The sequence below is a fragment of the Emydura macquarii genome, unplaced genomic scaffold (assembly GCF_026122565.2).
Source record: "Emydura macquarii macquarii isolate MOO-44397 ecotype Brisbane River unplaced genomic scaffold, CSIRO-AGI_Emac_v2 contig_1353, whole genome shotgun sequence".
Classification (NCBI taxonomy): Eukaryota; Metazoa; Chordata; order Testudines; family Chelidae; genus Emydura; species Emydura macquarii.
In genome coordinates this window covers 2,215,994-2,236,718 of record NW_027131490.1, presented here as the reverse complement: position 1 = coordinate 2,236,718, position 20,725 = coordinate 2,215,994, and the positions used below count along the sequence as shown (strand labels likewise).

At 37.9% G+C, this 20,725-nt stretch overlaps 1 protein-coding gene across 2 annotated transcripts in view; it reads right to left on the bottom strand.

Annotated features, from left to right (window-relative positions):
* Nucleotides 1-491: 491 nt before the first annotated feature.
* The window catches only part of KLF3 (KLF transcription factor 3), a 33,343-nt gene continuing 13,109 nt past the window's right edge, over nucleotides 492-20,725 (bottom strand). For both annotated transcript variants that reach the window (XM_067551548.1, XM_067551549.1), the window contains 5 exons: nucleotides 20,543-20,639; nucleotides 10,935-11,427; nucleotides 10,036-10,186; nucleotides 5,995-6,155; nucleotides 492-4,744 (listed from right to left, as the gene is read on the bottom strand). In XM_067551548.1, coding sequence (XP_067407649.1) covers nucleotides 4,563-4,744; nucleotides 5,995-6,155; nucleotides 10,036-10,186; nucleotides 10,935-11,427; nucleotides 20,543-20,599 — 1,044 coding nt within the window. In that variant the 5' untranslated portion in view covers nucleotides 20,600-20,639 and the 3' untranslated portion in view covers nucleotides 492-4,562. The remainder of the gene's footprint in view (nucleotides 4,745-5,994; nucleotides 6,156-10,035; nucleotides 10,187-10,934; nucleotides 11,428-20,542; nucleotides 20,640-20,725) is intronic.

Here is a 20,725-nt window from a genome sequence, read left to right as displayed (position 1 = left end):
TTCACTTTCTGAAAACATTAGCATAAAAATTTTGGTTGGTTGTGAACAACAAATAATAAAGAGGTAAGAAAGAGTAGGTAGAATCAAAATCCAGTGAACTGTTTGCACTACGTTTTTTGTTTTGTTTTACCCTTTTCATTCAGATGTATCCATAAGTGGTTCATGGACTGTAGTGAATCTAACAATCTATATAATTTACAGATCAGCACACTCCTTGATTTAATGGATGGAGAAGTATTTTGCATGAAAATATCTGTGGGTGCTTAGATATTCCTATAATCTGAATCCTAAAAAGCCCTTCAAAAGTCAGAAATGGGAAATTGAGCTTGTTTCCGTTTTTTTTTGGTTTGGGGTTTTTTTTTTTTTTTTTTTTTTTCATTTTAACAAGTGCTGGTTTTACATATTTCCAAAGTTTCTTTTCAGAACATTCTGGTCCATATGTGAGTATACTATGTTGTATGGTATATACTACATGATCACATTTAATATTCTGATAGTTTTATTAACAAGTATAATACATATTGTATACTGTATATAGTATGAGGACTGTACAGTACAAATTTATGTTCACAGTTTGACATGACAAAATGTCATTACTGAATTCCCATTGGACTACCAAAGTAGAAACAGTGAAAGTACATTGAACATTCACATCTTTAGTAAGAAAGATTACCAAAATGTTTCAGTATTTGCAAGTTAGAGTAATGCATGCTAGAAACCTTTAATTACCCACTCAGGCTTATTAGCTTATAAAATATATTACATTTTATTAAAAAAATTTCTGTATAGTTTATACAAGTATTAAAGTAAATGTAATATCCCTGCTACATTTGCAGGTAAAGTTTTAAGAAATGCTAAGCAGAAAGATTATTTTGACCCTCTAACATTTAAAATACATAAATAGCAGAAAAGTGCTAATATCTGTAAGACAATGAAAATTGTAACCCTCTTAATACATGTAAAATGTTTTTGTTTTCTTTTTAAAGAAAGGATTTGCATTCATTTACAGGTTGCTAACCTTGACAGAGACAAAACACAGACAACATTCAGACAAGCTTGTGGCATTAGAGAAATCACTACAGAACTATGGTGTATATATTTAAATAAAACCACATTACTGTCATACCTGTTTAACTCTGAAGGATTGTCTTGGAAATATGTAATCCATTATAATCATGCTAAATGGTACGTACAAGTACAGTATTAGTACAATGGTATTCCAAGTTACATACTATACAGTGCAATATTGCTAGTGCACAGGTTTTTCTTTTAAATACACAAAGCAAATCCTGCAGCAGAGTTGTGTGTGTATCTTTAGACCCAACCCCGCTTCCGTTCAGGTCAACAAGAGGAGTGAGCTCTCTAGATAGGAGCTGATGCTTGTTTAGTATTTCCTTATATATATTTTGATGTACTCCCCAAACCAAAGTTAGAGTTAATGCCCCATTTAAAATGTAGATTAAATTAAAAGATAAAATTTACTTTGTAATATCTTTTCTGACTTCCCAGAAGATATGACACCACATATATAAAGTGAAAAATCCTATAACAAGGCATTTACATGAAACTATCTTATCTGGTTAAAAATAATTAAGATTCTATTTAATGTTTAAATTTAAACCTGCTGTCAATATCCTATATAATAAAGGGTATGGCCAAGGGCATTTTATAATTATATTGCATCTTCACTGTATTTTTTCCTACAACTCACAAATACCTTTAAACAGAGGCAAACAGGTTAATAGGTGAACATGATTAATAGCCTGCATGTCAAGGATTTAATTCTCTGCTGGAGAACTTCATTAACTTCAATGGAGTTATGCCAGAAGAGCATGAGGCCCAAGATTACAGTGAGCAATAGATGCAAACACTTAACAAAAATGTTTTATGAAAGACCAAAAAAAAATAGCAGCACAGGAAATTTAATGTCACAAATACCAAATTTAATGTGTATAAATTAGTTAGAAATAGAAATGGAGTTAGAATGTCTGGCACCTGCCTTTCTTTACAGGATCTTAACTCCTTGTTTCATGGGTATAATTGAGTTGTTTTCATACCAAACACTTATCCTCCTGTGATATGTTTCAAGGTTCAAATTCAGGAATTGAGCTTGTAGTAGCTCACTGTGTGGAGTCCCTATTAAAGCCAATGAGAGTTTTATATGTATGGAACAGCTAGCCATGTGTGTAAATAAAAAAATTGAGTCTCATATCACTGGCACTAAAAGAAAAAAATTGGTTCTAGGCTATATTAGTTCTCTGTCCAGGAAATTTTTCCATGTTAGTGACAGCTGTGTATCAACAAAAGGCTGAGAGAATTTTCCAGATTTAGCTGGCAATTCAGAGACGACAGCCTGAACTTCTATCTGGTTACACAACTGTAAATCTGGCATAGCTTCAACTAATTCCAATGAAATTACTCCAGACTGATAATGGTGTAAGAGAGTAGAAGTGGCTCAGATCCCTTCTATCGGAGTTCACACAAAACTTCCAACCAGTGTGAGTTATGGTATGAAAATTCACATTCCTCACTATATGTTGTGACTGTGTAACAACACAGCACTGCAACCGGATAAAATACTCCTTAGAGATAAAATGGATGTTCAGTTCCATACTTTAGTATAGAAGTGTTAATTTTAGAGGGGCAATGTTTTGTATTTTATGGCAGAAGAACTCTTTGCAGTTTTCTGTACAGTAAGTGAAAACATCCTTAATTATTCTGACACTGGGCATTAACGTTTAGTTATCTGAGGGTATTTTATTCTTTACCCCCTCCCAAATGTCTATAATTGGCCTGTATTTATGCTAGCACCCTCCCTTTCCTGCCACTTGTGCTGACCAAGGGGATTGGATGTGGCTGGCAGGTAGATGTGAGCCTCTCCTGGAGAAGCCACACCGGCAAGAGTAAACTGACACAAATTCTTGGATCTGTAAGATTTTCCAGGTGTTTAGGGACATGAACACGGCCTGCTCCACAGGGTCTCAAATTCCTTTCCATAGAGGACAGCATACAGCAAAAATTGCAGATATTTTCTTTTCCAAGTGGTTTTTCCATGAGGAGTAAATTTGATTTGACATTTTCATATTGCAGGAACTATGTCTAATTTGCATAATAAACTGAACAAAAATGTTGTGGTGCATAATAATCTAGATAAATGCATCCTGGTTCCTTGGAGTGCCACAAAATCAGCCAACTAATAACTGCATTAAAAGCGAGGTTTCTACATTTAACACTTCCAAAGGTCTGGAACATCTTTAGCATCAAGCTTCAGGTTGTTTTACATGGGCAATTATTTTAATTTTGTTAACAGACACTAGGAGTTGAACCTTTCTGACTCTATTTGTTAATGCAATAAGCATATCCATAGGATCTCTTGGTCCACCTAGGATCAAAAATCAAGAGTCACAAATCAATTCAGAGGGCACTAAATAGCATATCAAGCCTACTCTTTTCATTTGAGACATTTACACAACTCAATTTCTCACAGGAAGTGCTTCCTATTGGATGCCATTCAGCTTTTTGTCATCAAAATAATCTTTTGAACTAAAATTTAAATATCGTAGTGTATCAAATTGTCACTCACTTCCATCAGTGATACAATTTAGAGCATTTTTATGTGACCATTGCTGCTTTTGAGGTATGATGAATTTTTAAAGAACAGGAACTGTAGGAGAGTGATTATTAAGGGCCAAATCAATATTCCTGAAAAGAGGTACAGTAGGTCTCTATGAAAATAATTTAATGTCATGTCACAGCAGTACCATGTGTGTGTTCCAACCACACAGCTGCACACAAAACAGAGATATGGTGTCAGACACACTTCAGGAATCTACTGAGGCATCATGCAATAAAGACAAGCTCGTGTACTACACCATAATACAGAAGATAGGTGATGTTGGTTTAGATGCACAATCATGTGTATACACCAATTTCTGCTGATGAGTCTTCAAATAGTATTATTCATTTAGCCCAAATTGGTTATTTTAATTTATTTTATTTAATTGTTCATGCTGTAAAGAGTACTTTACTTAGGTTAGTTATTACAGTATCATTCACTGTCTTGGAAGAAAGAATTTCTACAGTTAGAAGGTGTTTTTCTAAAAGTGTTGCTTTAAACATGTTGCTGTAACCAACAATGTTGCAAAGTCCATTCATTGCACTGTTGAGCATAAAAGGAGACTATCTTTTGCAGTGCTCATAAAAAAGTCTCTGGCAAGGACTAGCAATCTGGATATTCAATAACATTTACTGGTTGATCAATATATGCTGGCTGATTATATGGGGAAACCAACAAAGTTGTTAGTTTACAAATTCCCATATTCAGAAAGGAATACATTACACATACTGTCTGCAGGAAGGGTTTGCTTAGCATCCCCAGAAAAAAAGTGTTCACATTCTTTAGGTCTGACCCGTGGCAAGGACATAGCAGGGCTAGATAACATTTATTACTGACCATATGAAAGCTTTTAATGGGATAAGCTCAGAGATTCAGACCAGCTGAATCCAAATTAAAATGCACATGTAAAAAAGAAAGTGTGATAGGAGTCAAGGGTGAGAGGCATTCAGACTAACATATGACGTTTCCTGTGAAGAGCAAGATGGTCCGAGCGTGAGAAACTACGGTCACAGTCCGGGCACTGGAAGGGTTTGATTCCGGTATGTTTACGGAAATGTCGCGTTAGTTCATCTGAACGAGCAAACTTCCACGTGCATCCCTCCCAGGTGCATTTGTATGGCTTTTCACCTAAGAAAGGGAACAGAGAACCAGGGAGTTAAAAGTGGGAAATAAAGGATGGGGCTTCCCTAGGGTGTTTAGTAACGTTAACACACAAACAGGTCAACCGCATTATACCATATGATTCATCCTCTCTTACCCATTCAGACCCCAAACTAATTCTTTTACATTCACCCAAACTGACCTATCTAGCTAGCAGAGTTTGGGAAGTTCTTGGTTTCCTTATGAATTTCTAAATGTGCATGAAGTGAATAGATCATGAAGGGTTTTGTGTCACATCACGTTTGCATTACTCTGTCACCCCATTTGTCGTATGTATGTTGTGTCTGGTCTTAATTTTAGGTCTTTGACCCTGCTAAGACTTACTCTTCAATACGTAAAGTTAAGCACAAGCTCATGGTACTATTCATGTGATTAAAGTGAAGCTTGCGTGTGTTTGCAGGACTGAGATCTTATATTGTAAGTTCTTTGGGGCAGGGACTGTTTCTTATTACATGTTTGTACAGCATTAACACACTGGGGTCCCATTCTGGTCACAGTCTTTACAAGTTACTGAAATGTAAATAATGATGTTGTCATAAGTGCATAAGGGAAACACTAGATCTACTGACTTAGCGTGCTAAAAATAGAGTGTGTTGCCACAGCAGCACAGGTGGCAGGATGGGATGCCTACAGTATGTACCCAGCAGAGACCACAGGCACGTACTTAGGGCGGCTAGCCCAAACACCACTCATGTCGCTGAGGCTACACGGTTTGTAGTGTGCTAGTTCAATCAGAGCTAGTGTGAGTATTTCTCCTTGAGCTTTCACACCCCTAGTTCCCTGTTACACACATTGCAAACTCAGCTGAATGTCAAACTTGTCTAACCTGCACGACTTTACAACTTATACCTGACATGTAATCTGCCAGCACCACTGAATTTTAATCTTATGTTTCCATGGCCAACCCAGACTAAAGGGAGGAATTCACCACTACATGATGGGACTTCCTGGGACATATGACTAGGATACAGTGAGCTAGCAGAAGGAGACACATTTAGGTTGCTTTACCTTTTCTTTATTCAGAATGTTGTCTTGGTGGTCTTTACTTTAAAAGAACATTTCGGATAAATTTATATTAGCCCATATATTTCATTTTGTTAGAAAAACTCTGAAACACTTGTTGTTTATCCAGAGCTTGTCTTCTGCAGGACTTAGAAGCCTGACCTTGACTAATCCAGGCCAATATCAATGAAAGGAAAGTCTACCAAGACTCATACCTGTATGTGTTCTTCTGTGAGCTTTTAGGTGGGAGCTTTTAGTATAGACCTTATTGCAACCTTCATAATCACATCTGTGTATTCTGCGTTTCCTTTGTGTGTCTGGAGATTCCACAGGTAAAGGTCTCTTCCCCGGCTGAACTATAACTGAAGGGTGATTCCTATGAAGTGAAGTTATAGGTTAAAATGAAAAATATTTAACAAAGTAAACCTTATTGCAATGATCCATGATAGAGCCCTTTTATTCACTGCCACTCTCTTTCTTAGCAGTGTGAACTACATTGCGTGTATGTAAAAAAAATTCAAGAGGACTTAGCACATTTAGTAATATTATAATATTTTGATTCTTTCCTCTGAGTTCATTCACTTCATGATATGAGCAAAACCAAAGATATTCTTCACAGCATGCATACTGGATTTTAATTTATTTTTACTTATACAGGAATGAAAGACACACTCTTGTTTCTCAGGCAAGGACGCTCAGGATTTTCCAGCTTCTTCACTGAATTTCCAGTTAACTTACATTGCTTTTGTTTACATTTTTCTTCTTCCTTAGAAGACAGCCAATTTGTTTTTAATTTAAAGCAGCTTTTCTTATATGATTAAGTACATCATATCTTTAGTCTTACAAAGCAGAACTCAGAGTCTTTATTGTTGCAGCCACTCCTTTAGAGAGTAATTAAGAATTTCCTGTTTGGTGCCGGCAGAAGGGTGCGGCCTCCCTTTACCACTGACGTCAATTCCTAAAAGTAGAGCTTAGACTGCATGTCACACCCACAGGATGTCTGAAATTGGCACTCCACCTTCATAAACATAATTTTCTTGTCTTTAACCCCACAGGTACTATTCAGGTAAGACACGGACACACTGTATGTACATTTTTAATATATACAATTATGTGTACATGTGAATATACACAATTTTCTAAGGATATTATCAGCTGCACATATAAATCAGTGGGAACAGTCATAAACCTGCCTTCTATGCCAATGTTAGAGGTAGGAAAAGAGCAAAACATATTTTTTTAAATAGACTGGCTGTTTACATCTCACAGCTTCACCGGACACATTTTTCCGCTGATTAATGAATACATATTCCAAATTCTTAGATATTGTCTAGCTTTTAAGTGAAACTTAATATGCGATATACAGATGCTAAGACTCATTCTAGGAAATCTGGCTTCACCAGCTGATAAAAATAAACTTGCTGAAAAAGCTGGAGTTCTAGCAATTACTTTACTTCACATTTTTTAACTAGATCCAGTTACAGCTATCATTCCTTTACAGCTATCCTTTACAGCTATCATTCCTTTACATTAACTTTTAAGCACTTTATTGTGGGAACAAATAATATGTAATGCACATTTAATGTACTATTCCTTTAAACCATGTATAAGAATGGGTCAAAAATGGTGAAGAGATTGAATTAGAAAGTTGACATCTTTTATGAAAAATTTTAGCTGAAATTTCAAAATGTTCAGTGAGCTTTACTTTCATAAAGCTTTACTTTCCTCTGGGTCCTGTACGTACTTGGTGACTTCTCTGTGAGCCTAAGATGACATGAGTAACTCAAAAAGCGTGCCAAGTGAGGAAGAATTTGTTATTCAACATCATGTACTTAAATGTACTTAAAATATTATTATGATGGGGTCTACAGATGATGCTGTTACACAGTCTTACAATTCTTAGAATGTGAGCAAGTTTTCAATCTTAGAAGAAAATGTTTTTTTTATTGTTAGTTTGGTTATGCAGTAGTCCTCTGACAGATGTTGTGGCCCACAAAAGACAGCAAACTCTCTGCTTTATTCTCTGTTTTGGAGACAATTCTTGAGACACTAGCTTCTTGAGAAGTGGGAACTGGTGCGCAAGCTGACATTGCGGAAAGAAGAGGTTGCCTGCATGCAGTTTGTCATAGCCTTTGTTCCAGACTGGTATGTGTTTGCAAATAAAACAAGTTACAACTGGAGTACACTCAGACTCCATTTTTCTTATTTCTCTTCCACTGGGAAGCCAACCTGCAAGACCACAGAATTCTGCAAATGACTGGCAGCGGGGGGACACTGGTTTAAGAAATGAGACACTGGTGTCGGAAGAAGGGCCAACAATATTAAATAACTGCTGAAATAAAAGATCATCTGTAATTCCACAAGGTCTTGTCTCTGCTTACACAAGCATATCTGAATTCATTTAAGCCTTATATACGTGGGTGTTTTTCTCAAATAGCTAATGATGTCTTCCAAAAATCATGTTATGACAGTTTATTTAAGCATCCCCTTGTCGCTACACCCACAGCTCACGTGATGATGGTAGCATGAGTCAAACTTTGATTTCACATAAACAAGAAAACAAAATTAAGGCTTCATATTATATTTCGTCTATGTCTGTGTATGGCAATAGTCTGAGATCAATACGTGAAATTTAATTTAAGGGAGAACTGACACATTACTTTAATTCCCACACAAAAGACGTTGACTTTGGGTTAAAATAGCTAGAATGTATCCACCAATGCTCACTGTGAGAAGTCAATGGCTTTCATACCTACAACTCCTGCCCCCGCACATTTTAAAAGATTATTATTTAGACTTCAAATTCAAGCACTCAGGAATTAGAAAGTGACATATTTATGGTTGCTTCATTCAGCCCTCTTATATGTCCAACCCATGCATTGAATAAGGCAGGGGCCCCATAGAAAAAACAGTTTGTTATGTGCGGAAGGGAACCAAATTAAGGTTGCACGGGCAACTCAAAATCTAACTTTCCTAACTTTCGAATGCTTGATTTTGCAACTTAAATAATGTTTATTTAGTCTAATATTTTGTGGATAATGTCCTAGATTTTTTAATGAACGAAGTTAAAAACTTATGTACAAATGAAACATAATGATCTGATAATGCATCAGTAGTAGGATCTGAACCCTGAGCCTTCAGCACTACAGCTCAGATTCATAGCACTACAGGACTAACTACACTAGATGGCAGCAGGAGAAGGCTGATATGCTAGAGTGGAGGAAGGGCTGTTGGTGCCATATGCTGGATCCACTGGGTGGTTGATGGGAATCCAGACCAGTTCGTTCTCTCTGCTTCACCCTGGGCTATTAACTCCTGAACTTTACTGATAAGAGTCTGTCTGGCTCTCTCCCTCGGCAACCCTGGGAGGTGGGGACTCCGATCCTATGTGATGCTTCTGGTGGGGACTTTGGGGCCATGTGCCAAGTTGTTGAGGATGGAGTTATTGGGGAAAGTCCAGCCCAGTCCAGCTCCCCCCAACTACTGCTATAACTGTTCTGGCACTCCCAGGCATTCCCAGCACAGTGTCTGCTGCTGCTGCTGCTCTGGCAGAAGCATGGGCCAGGCTCTCTAGAATGTTGTGACTGTGGCAGGCTGCCAGAATTTTCCTGGGGAATACACGAAAAGGGAAACGGTGATTTTTAACACTACAACTGAGGTAGATCTGAATGGAGTTACATGGGGACAAAAAAGGCATTTCTGTAGCCCGAGGACTTTCTCCCTGGCAAATATCAAAGGCCTGCTACCACCAATGGAAGTGTTACTACTTCTCTAAGAAAAGTCATAAAAATCCTCCCGCTCCCATGTAATATTTTTCCAGGTTATCAGTTTGTTATCTGTTTAAATGTGGGCCCAGTTCTGCAAGACTATTACAGGAAGAACTACTATTCATTGCACTGGAAATTTCATTTGTAGTGGTCTGCAGGACTGGGCCCTATATCACTTTAGCAACATACTATACAAATACAGAAGATCTACATGGTTCACATGTACATTGCATACATACTAGCCATTATACTGCTGAAAATAAAGTTGAGGCTGTGGGGTAGAGAGGGGGAAAACCTAAGCACAAAACCCCAAGTCATTTACAATCTGCAATCCTTATTTATGATATTTTACTACATGGTCCAAAGCACAGTGGCTTTCCCTTCAAAGAACCTACATTTTGTAACCCCTGTATCTGGAACCCAATGTACAGCAAAGCACTATGCTTCATTGTTCAACTGAAGATAGATACTTTAGGATTAATTACTTACTCTTGCAACATTACTTGCTGAGGAGACAAGGAGGTCATCATTGGAGGAGACATTTGTTCGGGATAGAACTCAGTCCTAGGTGGTTCGATTCCTGGTTCTACTTTGATTGTTTTCTTTAATGTGGTCTTCTCATAAGATTCAATTACAGGTACTAGAGAAAAAAATAAAATATATAAAGAGCTATGTGAGTAAAAGGAAAAAGACAAAATCTGTATTTAAAAAAAACTCCAATTAACATCTTGATATATCTTGCATCAAGACTCATGTTAAAATACAAGACTTCAATTTTCAGTCTACTTTGTGAGACACAAGTCTATTCTCAAGTATACCAGTTTAAATATAGATTACTTATATTGACATCAATAGATTTATATGGGTATAAATGAGCAGAATTTGATCCAGTAAGACTAGAGGAAAATATTCACACAGTAAATTCTAGGTATTGTATATTTTAGAAGACGACAAAAGAATATTTGTCTCCCTTTTTCATTTCCCGTCAAAATATTTTAACTTATTGTAAAAACACTCCTGGATCCACAGTTATTTTTCCAAAGTTGATTGGCAAAAAGAAGGAGTGGTCCTATCCATTTTGCTGGCCAGGGCAGAAAATATTTCATCTCCCCTCTCCCCAAAGCAACTGAGTAAAACAAAAAAACCAAGCCAAACCACATCAAAGCTAACTAGAAAACAAAACAACCCCTTCCCCTACAGCCGGCCAATTGGAGGGGAGAAACATCCTTCCTCCCCCCCCGTCCCCCCAAAAACAAACAAACAAAAAAACCCAACCACTGAGTGGCACAGCAATATGGCATCCCCCTGAAAGTTGGTGCCCAGGGCAACTGCCCTGCATAAAAGAACACCAATACTACATAAAAGAGAAACAGCACAACAGCACTCACCTGGCATGCTACTTGGATTTTCCAACTCTTCTGCAAGAACTGTAGACACCATTATAGGTTGCTGGAGATGTGGCGCATACATAAAAGGAACAGGCTGGACCACAAGTGGCTGTATAACTGGAAGTATTCCAGGGCTCCTAAGTCCATGACGTGAAAGAGCAGCCATTACTGGAGGGATTGTTAATGGCATGGAAAAAGGCTGAACTCCTGGGGGAGGAGGTGGGGTGAATTTTTTCATAGGTGGGCTGGGTGAGGACAAAGTTAATCCAGGTGAGGCTCTCCTATGACCAGTCTGAAATTTCAGAGGAGGAGAACTTCCAGCTGAAGGTGGTGAGCTTCGTTTATTCACTGTAAGGTCAACTGGCTCCATTTGGATTCCATTAGATAGTCCTTCTGGGGTTGGATAGAATTTATTGTGCAACAGATTTGGGGTAGGATAAATGACACTGTATTTGTTTGGCTTCATTTGGTCCATGTAATTGGACTGGTATGACTGTGAGAGGGGAAAAAAAAAAAGATGAGAACTGAAACAGAAGCCATAACATAGGAAAAAAAAATAAAAATCTAGTGCTAAAGTGACTAATGGCTGAACAAGTGAAGCAAAATGAAAAAGATGAAGATATGGCATTTTCATATACTCCTCTTTTCTCTTACAGAATGTACAAGATTTCTCACATGGGGAATTATTCAATTTCTGATTCACTAACCATTTGGAAGCATTACACAATACATGATGAAAGAGGAAAATAAAAGAGATTTACATTCTTCAAGACTTATTCAATTATTAAGATATTTTTCTCTATAAAAAGTACTTTACAAACATTTATAAAGCTTTATATCCATCCTGTATGGTACGTACATTTTGGTATTATACCCATTTGGAGATGGATAAACTGAGGCAGTATGGTGACTAAGCAAGTCAGTGGTTAACTTGGAAATAGAACCCAGGTGTCCTAAATCCACACGGATTGTTCTAAAACTGAAAAACATTGCATCAAACTTCACTAAAACAGAAGTCTATTCTAAATTTAAAAAAAAACTAAAAACACCCCAAAACCAAAACTAGTATAACTGAGCCAAAAATGTTACTGTAAAATGTTTTGGAGTTATTGCCTTTGTTTTTGATTAGTGCAAGAAACAATTCTATGACACTTTAGAAAATGGGAAGTTCTCTAGCATTCCTAGGATTGTAGGTAGACATAGCAACAAAGCTGAGTAGTTAATTCTATATTCCATGCATACACATAACTAGCATTAATTTAAAAGGAGTTACATAAACATAGGGAAATTGAAAGAGAACTGCCACCTATATGGTTGGTAATAAAACTTTTCATTTCTAGAACTTATTTAAAATTATATAATGGATTAAACATAAGAATCTTTGTAGCAATTATATTCAGTTCATATTAAAGGATTATTTTTCATATAAATATAATTTATGCTTATACATACAGCATTTAATTAATAAAGTTCACAGGAGTTCATGTTTTAGATCTAACGTGTGTGTCTTAGAGCAAGATATATATTGAACTCATAAGCACTACTGGATAAGGAAATAATTATATGTATTAGAATTCTGAGTAATCAAGGCCACAGACTATTGATGGAGTTTAATATTTAACAGTATTTAGCATCTACTGAATCTGATTAAGGCATGGGGGTAGGCAGAAATTCAAACACTTAATATATAAGCTGTATTAAGTGCTTGTGTTAAAACGTATGTTATTGGCCTACAGTACAAAGTCCACTTGACTTCTCTATGCTGTATAAACATTCACTGGTACAGCTAGGCATCAGTGGAACTCTGGAAGAATTGTGTATACATTTATTAATTTTGAGAAATGTGTTCCAGCATCAGTGAAGCAACGGCAGAATTCCTAGAACATTTTTCATCCAAGTACTCTTATATTCAGACAATATAAAGTCCAGAACCTCAAGACATTTGTGCATGTCACTGCTTTAATGAACAGGAGTAGCCCATTGTCCCGCAGTGTGAGTAAGTTTTCGGCAGAACAGGGGACTAACAAGTCTTTCAGTTTTTAAAACCATATACTACGCTGAGAAAGCCTCAGTAGATTGTGACAGAGTAATAGAAAGGCAAAATGAAGAAAAACCACCCAATCTGTTTAAAGGAGAGAATTTTTTCAGTAAAGTAGGAATCTGCAGAAGAATGAAACACCTTTGGGCTATAATCTAGCCCATTAAACCATTTTTCTTTCTTTCAAGACTCCAAGTCAAATGAAACTCACATTGGAAAAAATGCCAATCTATTAAAATAGCAGTGCAGAAAAATACTGCAGTGATTCTGAGCTGCTTGGGGAACTTCTTAGTTTTAGTTTAGAAAAGTCAGATTAAATTCAAAGTAACAAAAAGACTTAAAAAATTAGGATGATGACCATTATATTTTTTAAAAGTTGATTTGTTAGGGATTCAAAACTGCTCCCAACCTCATGAATTGCTTTGAACAGAAGGTCTTCATTGATGTAACTAAGCCGTCACAGATTTGACTTAAGTCAGCAATTCTTTTGTGCCTATCTGGAGAGATTGTCTCCTTTTTCTCAGCTTTCCTTCACTCCAAAATTTTATTTGCTGTGTTCCTATTTGAGCTGCAGATGTCAGTGACAGAAAACAGTAGGAGACAAAGTTTTTCTTTACAAAAATTAGTTGGAAAAAATTCTGTAATCTTAAAAAGCAAAAGAAGAAATGCTAGGCATAAAAAACCTTAAAAATCAATGGAGGTATAAAGAAAACAGAAAAAGTACAACAAACTTCTTAGTTCAGATTATAAACATAAAAATAATTCAAAACATAGTCAAACATTTTCTGCATTACATTAGGCACATACAAAACCGAAACAAGTGAAAGCTACGACATTATAGATCAAACAACAGACACAAATAGTATATACAGTACAACATACTTATACTGAATTAATATAGTACTCTAGTGAATCTGCACTTCTAGTGAAGGGAAAGTCACTTTCAGCTGAATCACAATCCTCTTATCATGAAGTTTCATTTGTCTTCTAGAAGAGTGAAACTTCATTATAAATTAGTTTTATTCTCTTTGGAATGCAGCAATTACCATGATCAGATTGATATGAATTGCTACTTTCCAAAAAGATTGTCACTGCTCTGACTAGGAAAAGCTGGCCATCACGTAGGGGGAGCAGTAAAGAAGAATTTCTTACTGCAAGAATTCCCAACAGTAACTGAAAGAAGTGGTTTGTGATCTTGCTCCCCACTAGGAGTGACTACCTGGCTTTCCAAGCCTCCTATCACAGCAGCTAGTGGCCCCTAAGACTGCAGTTTCAGAGGGTGAAGAGAGGTCTCCCATGAGAAACCTTTTCCTACTGGTAGATTCCATTCTGCTATGGAAGAACTCCACTAATAGTGATTATTTGTACCTAGAGATGGCTCCAAATCAGCAAAGAACTTAATCACGTGAGCCTCCCGCTGACGTCAATGGCACATCTCACATGCTTGAGGTTAAGCAGAGATTAAGATCTGTGCTGAACTGAGGGCTGTTATAGGATCTCACCCTTGCCCTATGACTGCAGAGGTGACAACGGGCCGCTCTATCTTGAATGGTCCCTTACACTATCTGCTAATTACTAAACAATTTGTTCCACCTTGCTTTTGCTGTGACTGTCATGTTGGGAGTACCTTTCCAAAGAGAGCTCTGTGTAACTCAAAACTCTGTCTTTCTCACCAACAGAAGCTGGTCCAACAAAAGATATTATCTCAACCAGCTTGTCTCCCTAACATCCTGCAACCAACATGGCTACAACACTACCTACTCACTGTGTACACATACCCCCTAACCGTACAGTGACAATATTGAACTGGTTTATGTTTTGTACTGCTAAAAACAGAGGATCTCCTGTCAACATGCAAGCAATACTTTACAATATTTTACAGAGAGTAATGAAAGATACTTTAGAATATAAATTAACCTCAATTTAGAATTGATTGCAGAAATACTACAGGATACTATATCACCGCAGAAGATTATTATAAAGGTGCAGGATTGTTTTTGAGTATATTTTCCTAAACAGTTTCTTATCTAAGTACTTATATTGCCCACATCATTGTTCTACCTCTCTGGACCAAACAATACTGTTTCTCCCCTTTCTTAGTGTCTGTCCTGAGTAAGGACAGCAGGATTTGACTGAGAGAGAGATCTCTGAAGAACAAATTCAGATAACTTGTAAGGTTTACTTTTTTAGCTGCAGCTATTTGAAGATAAAGGCAATTCATCTAATAGCAATTCAAACATGTCGTTAAAAAAAAAAAAAAAAGCAACAGGTAGCAATCAACAGCTTGATGTCTAGTTGGCAGCCAGTAACAAGCGGAGTGCCTCAGGTGTTGGTGCTGGGGCCGGTTTTGTTCAATATCTTCATTAATGATCTGTAGGATGGGGTGGATTTTACCTTCAACAAGTTTGCAGATGACACTAAGATGGGGGGGGAGAGGTAGATACTCTGGAGGGCAGGGATAGGATACAGAGTAACCTGGACAAATTGGAGGATCGGGCCAAAACAAATCTGATGAGGTTCAACAAGGACAAGTGCAGAGTTCTGCACTTAGGACGGAAGAATCCCATGCACTGCTAAAGACTGGAGACCGACTGGCTAGGCAGCAGTTCTGCAGAAAAGGACCTGGGGCTTAAAGTGGACAAGAAGCTGGATGTGAGTCAACAGTGTGCCCTTATTGCCAAGAAGGCTAATGGCATATTGGGCTGCATTAGTAGGAGCACTGCCAGCAGATCAAGGGAAGTGATTATTCCCCTCTATTCGGCATTAGTGAGGCCTCATTTGGAGTACTGTGTACAGTTTTGGGCCCCCCACTACAGAAAGCATGTGGACAAATTGGAGATTCCAGCGGAGGGAAACAAAAATGATTAGGGGTTCTGGAGCACATGACTTTTGAGGAGAGGCTGAGGGAACTAGGCTTGTTTAGTTTGCAGAAGAGAAGGAGGGGGTATTTGATAGCAGCCTTTTACTACCTGAAAAGGGGTTCCAGGGAGAATGGAGCTAGGCTGTTCTCAGTGGTAGTAGATGACAGAACTGGGAGCAATGGTCTCAAGTTGCAGTGGGGGAGGTCTAGGTTGATATTAGGAAAAAGTTTTTCACTAGGAGGGTGGTGAAGCACTGGAATGGGTTATCTAGGGAGGTGGTGAAATCACCATCCTTAGGGTTTTTTAAGGTGTGACTTGACAAAGCCCTGGCTGGGATGATTTAGTTGGAATTGGTCCTGCTTTGAGCAGAGTGTTGGACTAGATGACCTCCTGAGGTCCCTTCCAACCCTAATCTTCTATGATTCTACACTTCTCACACTTGACAATCTGGCAAGATAAAAGGCTGGCCAATGTGTCATATACACACCTATTCCTACCCACAAATGGCTGCTCACATAAGGAGACATTCTGAAAGGCTAATCTAAATATTAATTGCTAAACTCCAAAGAATGTTTGTGGTGAAACAACTCGACTATTTTACAGGCTTATAGATTCTAAAGTAATGTAATCAAACTTCTCATAAATTACAAACCCCAACAACTTTGAGTCTAATGAATCCCTTCTTCTTCAAACTGGGGGAAAATCCTGCTCACCTTTTTCATGTAAGTTGTCCAATTGAAGTCACATGAGAAGGGTGACCAGGATTTAATCTTGAATAGTGTAGAATTTCCCCAAAGCATTTTTGTTATTGATATTATTAAGATGAGATTTATTCACAAGTGCACTAGTTACAAAATACCTCAAGGCATCATGTAGCTAAGGCACTTGCTCTTAAAAAGTTGTGAACCAAAAAGTTTTGGAGACTGTTTTGGGACACAAAGATTGTTTATTTCAACTCCAAAAGAGAGTAGGCACCACAGTAAAAAAAAAACAACTTTGGCAACTAAATTGTCATTGTCTTTGACAAAGCATTTAACAAATGCTTGTAACAAATATTTACTTTATTTTAAGTGGAACTGAGACAATACTGTAACTAGATCTATTATATACCATTATTTAAATGTTTTTTTCGTATCAGAAAATGTGCACAACAATTCAATGCCACAGACTGTATGGGATGACAAAACACTTTGGGTGTATGCTTTAACCATCTGAGAAGTGTAGCTAATCCTTTAAAACACATGCCTTGAAATGTGGGTGTTAAAACTTTGTAATTTGTTTCCTTTCTCCACCCCAAACGTGTCAATATCACAAAGTAGTGATATTTTAAAACAAATTTGTATATACAATACATGGTGCATGTTGACATATTTTAATCTGGTTTTTCTATTAAAATAACTAACTAATTATTGTAATAGTTTCATTTTGTTTTTAAATTTCTGATGATGCTATCAAAGCAGCATATACAAAGCATATAAGGCCTGATTTTAAAATCTCTGAGCATGGTCAGCTCCCATTGAAGCCAATGGAATGCTCAGCACCTCTGAGAATCTGGAGAATAGTTCTTCCCCTATCAGTCCCATGGGAGATGGTTAAGAGAATTAGCTCACTTAGACCTGGTCTACACTTAAAAATTAGATCAACCCAGCTATAGGGCGAGGTCCTGAGTACTGTAATTAACTTGACCTAACCCCTGGTGTAGATGCAGCTAGGTTGATGAAAGAATTCTAGCCAAGAATTCTTCCACTGACCTAGCTACTGCCTCTTGGAGAGATGGATTAACTACACTGATGGAAATACCTCTTCCATTGATGTAGGAAGAATCTACCCTACAGCAGCACAGCTGTAGTACAGACAACCCCGTAGTAGCTGCGCTACTTTTCTTGCCACACTCTCCTCACACTGAGATCCCTCCCTCTTTAAAGAAGACTCCAGGACAGCTGTCTGCTAAGGCCATATCTACACTACAGTATAGTCATGGCACTGTAGCTATGTTGCTGTAACCCCTCAGCATAGACACAGACTTCAGTGATGGAAGGGGTTTTTTCCGTCACTATAGGAACACCACCTTCCTGAGCAATGGTAGCATTATTCCATCGACCTAGCTATGTCTACACTGGGGGCTAGAATAGCTATGGTGCTCAGTGACGTGGACTTTTCACAGCCTCACGTGAGCAGCTTCACTGACTGACATTTTAAGAATAGGCCAGGCCTAAGTAGTTCCTGATGGCCTAGCTCCAAGGGGACCTGCGCTACCAGGAAGAGCTGGGGAGACCAGGATCTCAAGGGTTTGGGGTCTAAATGGCCAGTTTGTCCATAAAGGTAGACTCAAAAACTCCTTCTTTCCTGAGGAAGAACTACGGAATCTCTGCGAGGGGAACTTCACTGAATTTTTTTTCCTCCTCTGCACCTTCTTATGAGAGAACCTACAAGCAGACCCAAAATTATTTCCTTTTCCTACTGACACTCATTTAATGCAGTAATTCAGTAATGTAGTAATTCAAAGGACAACATGTATATTTAAAGAGAATGGCCCTGTGCTGGTTGGCCAGCGTGGCGACAGAAAGGAATCTGCAAGATAGTGTTGAAGTTCCAGCCCAGGAAAGGTACAATTTATCTTCAAATAGCACATGAAAATGTAATATCCCACCCCAAGAAAAAGGTTTTCCTTGGTCAAAGTCCAAACTTATCCTCTCAGTTCCACACCCAGAAATCTCCAGAATGTCCAGAACATGTCCAGAACTCTCATTTTGTTCTGAGAGTATAGTGGGAGAGCTTTCTTCTGCCAAAACCACAGAAAGCACAAGGGGGAATAACCATTGTTGTTCTCCATCTCCAGGAACCTGCTCCTACTGAAGGCAATAGAATTACTGTCCCTGACTTCATTTGGTGCAGGACTTCTGCCCTAGTTCATCCCATCACATAGTTTCCTCATTCATACTTCATTTTGGAAGAGATCACTCACTTTTTCTTTGGAGATTGTACTGAGTAACTAATCCTGTTTAAGGGACCACAAGAAACTGGTGACTCCATTGTACTATAATCCTGTCAGGTTTTGACCAAGCTACTGGCTGGTTTGGGCAGGGTTTTTAATGTCTTGCCATTTCTTGTGTGTGATTCTCACACACCATTGCAGAAACTTCCAACTGAGGTAGATACTGATGCATGCAAAGGACAGCTATTTTATATGTCTAAGGCAATTTGTCACTAGTGTCGCTGTAGGTCTTTTTTGGCTCCTTTAGTGTTCTATGCTGCATTTGATGCATTCACTTTTTATAACCACAAATTAATGTTAATAAGAAATAATACATGTGCATTGAGTGTAGAATAGGCTATTTACTAACTAAGGATCCATTTTAATTTCTGTTACAAGTACAAGTCATTCTGGTGGAAACAAAGGTTGTGCATTATTCTATTTCATTGCCATTTCATCTACCTACCTGTCTGCACCACTATATAATACTGCTCTGTGATGATATGGGTCATTTTTATCTTTAAACTGGTTTTTTGGTATACATTTGCACTCTTGGAAGGAAGTTTTATCATTCTGCAAAGCTTTCTAAGTTTCTGGAGTATTAGAGATTTCATAGGATCATAGGTATCTGTAAATGCATATTTAGGGGGCTAGTCTTATGCATTGAGAGAATTTATGCACATAATTCCTATTAGTATTTTGAGAAACACGCACAGGTCCCCAAAAACACTGGGATGAAATTATACCTCAGCTTTAAATTCTTCAGATGCTAACTAATGCAAAGCTAGCATCAGTAATGGAAGTTAGAGGTAGGTCTAGCCTGGGCTGGATTACTTAACTAAAGAAACACTCTTAATATTGTTGGCAGACCAAATCCCTATTCTTCATTGCTAGAAATCATTCCCCTGCCACTGCTCAGAAGAATGCAAGCAAGGTAAACACAGCAAAAAGGTAAATTGCATTTCTAAAATTCATGTAGTTTTAATAATCTAACGGTATTATTAGCAACCAAGGTAAATGTGTTTATTTAAAATTGGATTTAAATTGATAGTGCCCCTTTTACATTGGTAATTGGTAAAGGCAGAAAACTTTTCCCTGAAAGCTGCTTTTCGAAGGCTTTCTACCAAATATTACAAATAACAATATCCATGACAACTTTGTTTCTAGGGCCTCAAACTGACCCTTAAGTCTTGTATAACCACTGTTGGCAGGAAAAGCAACAGCCAAACACAGATGATCTAATTTTATAAGCTTCTCATTACCAGCTTTCACATACAATACCCTGTCCAAATTTTTCCATTTGCAATTATTTTCCAAGTACACAGAAGCAAACAGGCCTATGGCACCAGACTCACCCTAGAACAGCCTAGCAGCAGCTTGGTTCCTTGCCTAGGGCCAAGGTGTCCCTGCAAGGTGTTTATTCTTTTTCCCTCCCTCCTTCTGCATAGCTGTCATGGTAAGGCTCATATATCACCATGAAAAGAAAACATGGGGTTGGCATCCTGACCAGTGTAAGCAACTCTAATGGCACTGTCTCCAGAAAGAGCACAATAATGCTACTTATGTGCAAATTTATCTGTTGCTGTTACTCAGGTATTCCGTTAGACAGCTTCACAGCAGTTCTCAGAGGAGGCCATGGCCCTGTGAAGTTCACAGGAGTTTTGCTCTTGATTTCAAGGGCAGCAGGATCAATCCCTAGAAGGCAATCAAGGTGATAACATGTTTGAAGACTTACCACTGAAACAGGTTCCATGGCTTCTTGCTTGATAGGGACTGGGTCAAACATTAGCATCTTTTCAGTGAAAGCTTCTGATGGGTCTGTTGTCTCGGGGCTACAGGGAGGGGGAAAAAAGTGCTTTGTGAAGTTGTAGGAATGGCTAGAATCAAGTTTCTGAATTTTTTTTAGCTCATTATTCCT